The sequence below is a fragment of the Pteropus alecto genome, unplaced genomic scaffold, assembly GCF_000325575.1.
Source record: "Pteropus alecto unplaced genomic scaffold, ASM32557v1 scaffold164, whole genome shotgun sequence".
In the NCBI taxonomy this organism is placed as follows: domain Eukaryota; kingdom Metazoa; phylum Chordata; class Mammalia; order Chiroptera; family Pteropodidae; genus Pteropus; species Pteropus alecto.
Genome location: NW_006439568.1, coordinates 4,408,892 through 4,413,988, shown reverse-complemented (window position 1 = coordinate 4,413,988; position 5,097 = coordinate 4,408,892). Strand labels below are relative to the sequence as shown.

The 5,097-nt window shown below is 45.6% G+C and overlaps 1 protein-coding gene across 2 annotated transcripts in view; it reads right to left on the bottom strand.

Moving 5' to 3' along the window:
• ANXA13 (annexin A13) overlaps positions 1-5,097 on the bottom strand; it is a 43,551-nt gene that overhangs the window by 15,321 nt on the left and 23,133 nt on the right. For both annotated transcript variants that reach the window (XM_006916571.3, XM_006916570.3), the window contains 2 exons: positions 3,890-3,984; positions 1,097-1,267 (listed from right to left, as the gene is read on the bottom strand). In XM_006916571.3, coding sequence (XP_006916633.1) covers positions 1,097-1,267; positions 3,890-3,984 — 266 coding nt within the window. The remainder of the gene's footprint in view (positions 1-1,096; positions 1,268-3,889; positions 3,985-5,097) is intronic.

The following is a 5,097-nucleotide window of genomic DNA, read 5'->3' as shown; positions in this document are numbered from 1 at the left end:
TGTTGGACTGAACTGATGCCACCCTCCTTTGCTAATCTTCCTGTAAGGCACAATCCTAAACTAAACCTCCTGGAAATGGAGGGTTTCTATTGTCTCGTGGGAAGAAAAGCAGTCTAGGGAAGCTCAAGAAAGGGGTTTGCAGCTGTAGCTTGGAGCACAGGGCGCTGCGGGCAGTATGGCTGGACAGCCCGGGCTGAGCGGAAGCAACCAGCTCAGGGTGGACGGCACTCAAGGCTGAAATAGCATTTTAACTTCAGAGCACTGATGCGGTTTTTCTTTGCTGCCTTTTCCAACCACTGCTTCTGTGTCCTACCTGAGGCCTCAAGAATGTTGGGATTTTCTGGCATTTTTCTTGCTGCCCTGCCCCCCACCCCGCCTCCATTCTACTGTGCTGAGTGGTTGTGGAAAAGAGATGAGGTCTCCAGATATTGACCTGTGGACCCTCTTTACTCTTGATGATTCCTTGGCCCTCGTGGCTTCTGGAACCAAAGACGTATGAGTTTCTACTGCAGCCTTAGCAAATATTCTTTCCTACTCCTGAATGGTGTCTGTCATGTGCCTGAGGGACAGGGGAGAGGTCTACAGATAGAAGGACACAGAAACCTCCGGAGAGGTGCTGGCAGCCAGGGGGCCCCTGCACCACCCGCCTCCCTGCCTTGTCAGTCGGTTTTTTTGTACGCCACGCCAGGTGACAGCCGTGGACGAGGCAGCTACACACACCTGCGTGGACTGCTTATTGCATTATCCATTCCGGAAGGCCTGAAAAGTCTGGCTGGGGGATGGGGCGAAAGGAGAAACTCTCCTCTTGCATATAAAACTATGCGTCCATTTAGAAAGACAAAAGCTGCATTGGTACAGCCCTTCTGGAAGGATCTATTCTCTCAAGCCAGGGGCAGTCACAACAAGACTGACCACTGGAGGATTACAAGGGGCATCTCTCCTGCATGGGCCAAGCAGACACACTTCTGCCCAGACACTTGCTTGTCCCATGGGTGGAATGTGGGGTGTAGTGTCCCTTCTGGCCACTGCAACCATCTCTGAGGGGCGTATGGACGCTCCCCTGGAGGCCAGGTCCGAGGGCTCGGCTGGGACTAACCTTATTGGTTCTCGTGCATAGGACCTCGATGAGCACTGCCTCGTCCGTGCCCAGGCCCTCCATGGCTCTCTGCAGCAGTCGGGCGTCGTATTCACTGGGGCAATCCAGAAGGGCCAAGGCTGTCTTCTTGAAGTTTCCACTTAGCTCATTCTTGAGCACTTCCTCCAGATCCTGTGAGAAGACAGCGTGAGCCCTGAGTAGGAATGGCCCAAGAGGGGAGGGACGGTGTCTGTCTGCTCTCCTCACCGCTTGGCCTCAGAGTTGACAGGAAACCTGTCTTGGAAACATGGGGGTAGTCTAGACTGGAGCTCTGCAGGCACGAGTGACCTTCTCTGAAGGGCAGTGGTCACCCTGATTACCCCTGCGTCTTCCTCCAGGACTGGCAGAGAGACGACCCCCTGCTCGGGGCTGGAGACCCCAAAGATGCATCACAATAACAACCAGTGTTCGCGGAACGTTTTGGGATTCAGAGAGCCCTTTCTCACCGATCTCCACACAGCCCTGGCGGGAGGCGCTTTGGCATTATTTCCGTTTATCGACCTCAAAAATGAAGGACTTGTCCCTGAACACCCAGGCAGAAAGGACTGGAATACAAGTATGTTATCTTTAGGGGGACCAGATCATTCGTCACCCGAACAGGAATGCTTTTGAGAGTGGAAGGGGCATTATTAATAATTGCAGGGGACAATAGGAATAAATAGGGACAGTTCTGGGCAAACCAGATGTGTAGTCACTCTGGTGATCACGTTAATCCTGAAAGAGACACTGTCATAGTATCACTATGCTTGTATTTAAATAACCCTTATTTTACTTAATAATGCCACATTTATGTAACTTTTATTACTGTATGTTGTTATAATTGTTCTATTTTATTATTAGTTATTGTTGTTAATTTCTTTCTTTGTCTAATTTATAAACTATCGTAGGTATATGTATAGGAAAAACATAGTATATTATATGTAGAGTTTGGTACTATCCACAGCTTCAGGCATCCACTGGGGGTCTTGGAATGCATCCCCTGAGGCTCAGGGGGCCCTGCTATATACACAACTGCAAAGAAAAGAAATCCAGCTGTGTACCCTTCTAAGCCACAAGCACGAAAACAAATCCTTGTGTGTTTACATTCTGTTTGGATACAGAAGCCAGCTCAGGAAGCCTCAGCTCTGATCCTGGTTTCCCTGCTCACTAAGTGTGTCACCTTGGGATGGCTACTGTCTTTGAAGCGCAGTTGATGTGGAGACTTAGATTTGTTTGTCTCTAACATCTTCCAGCTTCGCGATGTCATGATTCTAGATCGCCTCTCTGGCGGTCACCAGAACAGAGCTGAGAACTGGAAAATGGCAAATGATCGGCAGATGTTGGTACTGCAAAGTTTTGTGCTGGCGCATGTCCACTTTACCTTTAGCAGAGTCCTGAGGCCCTCGCTTCAAACCCATTTACTCTTATTTCACGCTAAAGTTGAAGAAGCCTATATTCGCCTTTCCAGATTGTTGGGGTGGAAGTAGATACATCGCTTGAGAGGCTGCCACACTTAGGCACACTGGCACGGATGAAAGCTCCACATCATTCAATTCAGCTACATGCGGCTGAATTGAAGATTCACTTATTTTGATCAGTGTCATCAGTGAATGACATCGACAAAACTGATCGTGAAGAGAGACACTATAAAAACGATGGAAGTACAGCCATCTGCGCCACTTGGGGTATAAACAAATAGCTCTTCTCATGGCCACGGGTTCTCTAGGAGTGAACACTGGCCCTAGAGTCAGGAGACTTGGACCCGAGTCCTGGTTCTCTTTCTTAGCACGTGTGTGATTTTGCGTAAGTCATGTCAACGGACGAGCTCCACTTTTCCTCTTGGTAGAAGAGAAACGTCCACACCTAGCATAGCTTCCCTTTACTGGTGTGTGCTGGCATGATCCTACTTGATTCTCCCAGGTAAATTGTCATTTTCATTCTATATATGTTGAGACAGAGGCCTAAAGAGATTGTCACCTGCCCACTGTCAGATAAGTAAAAAATATCCATCTCTGCTTCTCTATTTATACACAGAATGATTGAAACTATAAAGGTTTTATAAATGTGGATTAGATATAACACAATAACCAATATTCATTTTGCGTACTTATCATTCTACTGACATTAAGAAAATGTTAAATCGTGTTCATTATTAATACATTATAAAGCCTAAGGCATACTTCAAGATTTCTATACAAATCTATACACCATCAACAATGAAAAATGTGAAAGAAACAATGAGAAAAAAAGGTGTTGATGCTTAATGAAATGAAGTGGTTTTTTAGTTTTCTGAAATAATCATTTATGACGAAGATATTATTCTTGAAGACAGCCGAATAAATGAAGAATTCTTATATAAAGACCCACCAGTGAATACTGGTTTACAAATCACTGGCCTGTCTGTAAGTTAATATGTAGAATTAGTCCAAATGAGTAGAAAAAATGACAGAGGGATTAATAGAAAAACGAACTCGATTTAAGTTAATATGTAGAATTAGTCCAAATGAGTAGAAAAAATGAGAGGGATTAATAGAAAAATGAAGTCGATTTAAAAAATGAGCTAAAGAAAATTGATTTTATAGGCTATTACGTTCACAAGGCAATTTCAGTTTTACTAAAGTCAATGAGAGTTTTAAATAGCTGTTTCATTTTTTTGCCTCTTGGGCTAACTCAGTAAAGCTGTACAGATCCTCTCCACTGCCTGGGGGACGTAGGAGAAGCCGAGACCGTCAAGGCCAAGGCCGCGTGCGTGTTTGCCAGGACCCTCGCAATCACCTTGCCATATGTTGCCTTGTACTTCTGCTTGATTTGTTGCCTCTCGTTCGATGTTCTGCTTGATAAGACTTCAATGATGGTTGCTTCGTCAGTGCCTGAAGTGCAGGAGAAAGAAAAAAAGTGAGAGTGAACGAGAAACAAGACGGAGGTTTATTTTAGTCGAGTGTGGGGAAACCACAGCCGTTGTCAGAGGCTGTGGAGGAACCCAGTGGACACTTTAGCTGTGGAGGACTGTATTCTTCTTCACTCACTTGACAGATCCATGGAGGCCTCCCACTGCATGAAGCACAGCGCTAGGCGTTCTGGTGGAAAGAGGAAGGAGCATGGCTTATCCCTTAACTCAACTCCTAGGTGTATGCTCAAGAGAAACGCAAACAAATTTCTACACCAACCTTGTACGCAAATGTCCACTGCAGCATCATTCATAATAGCCAAAAGCTGGCAATAACCCAAATGTCCATCAAACCGATAAACCAAATGCGGTAAATCCACACAACAGAACATTATTTGGCCAGAAAAAGGAATGAAGGGCCGATACATACCACAATATGAACGAACCTTCAAAACGTTATGCTACCTGAAAGAAGCCGGCACAGAAGGCCACATAATAATAATTCCATTCGTATCAAAGTCCTGAGTAAGGAAATCTATAGTGGCTGGGGATGGGGCGGGTAGGGGAGTGATAGCTACAGAGTAGCAAGTTTCTTTTTGAGGTGATGAAAATGTTCTAAATTTGAGACCATGATGATAGACTGTTCACTTAGTTGCCAGGATTAGTTCCACCTTTACCATTCTGAGAAGATCCAGCTCTTTGATTCGAACAGGAGAAACAGAACATTCTAGGCTGTGCTCACTTGTAAAAATAGTAGGGGTTAATGACCTGCCTCGTTCTGGTTCAGCTCCAACACTGATATTTATGCCGTTCCTCTTCATTTCCTCCTGCAGCTTCACCCACGTAATGTATATCTTGTTACTTCCTCTGTGACATTATTATTATTACTTTTTAACTTCTGGGCCAGCAATCTCACCTCAAAAGGGAATTCTTTTTCTCATAAAAATATATTGAATCCGCCCCTTTCTTTCCATGTGGGCTGCTCCGCCCGGGACTGGGGCCCTCACCTCTCAGGTCTGGACCCTTATCAATGTCATCCCTGCAAGGAGTCTTCCTGCCTCCCAGGTGGCCCCTTCTCTGTGTCAGCCAGGAATCC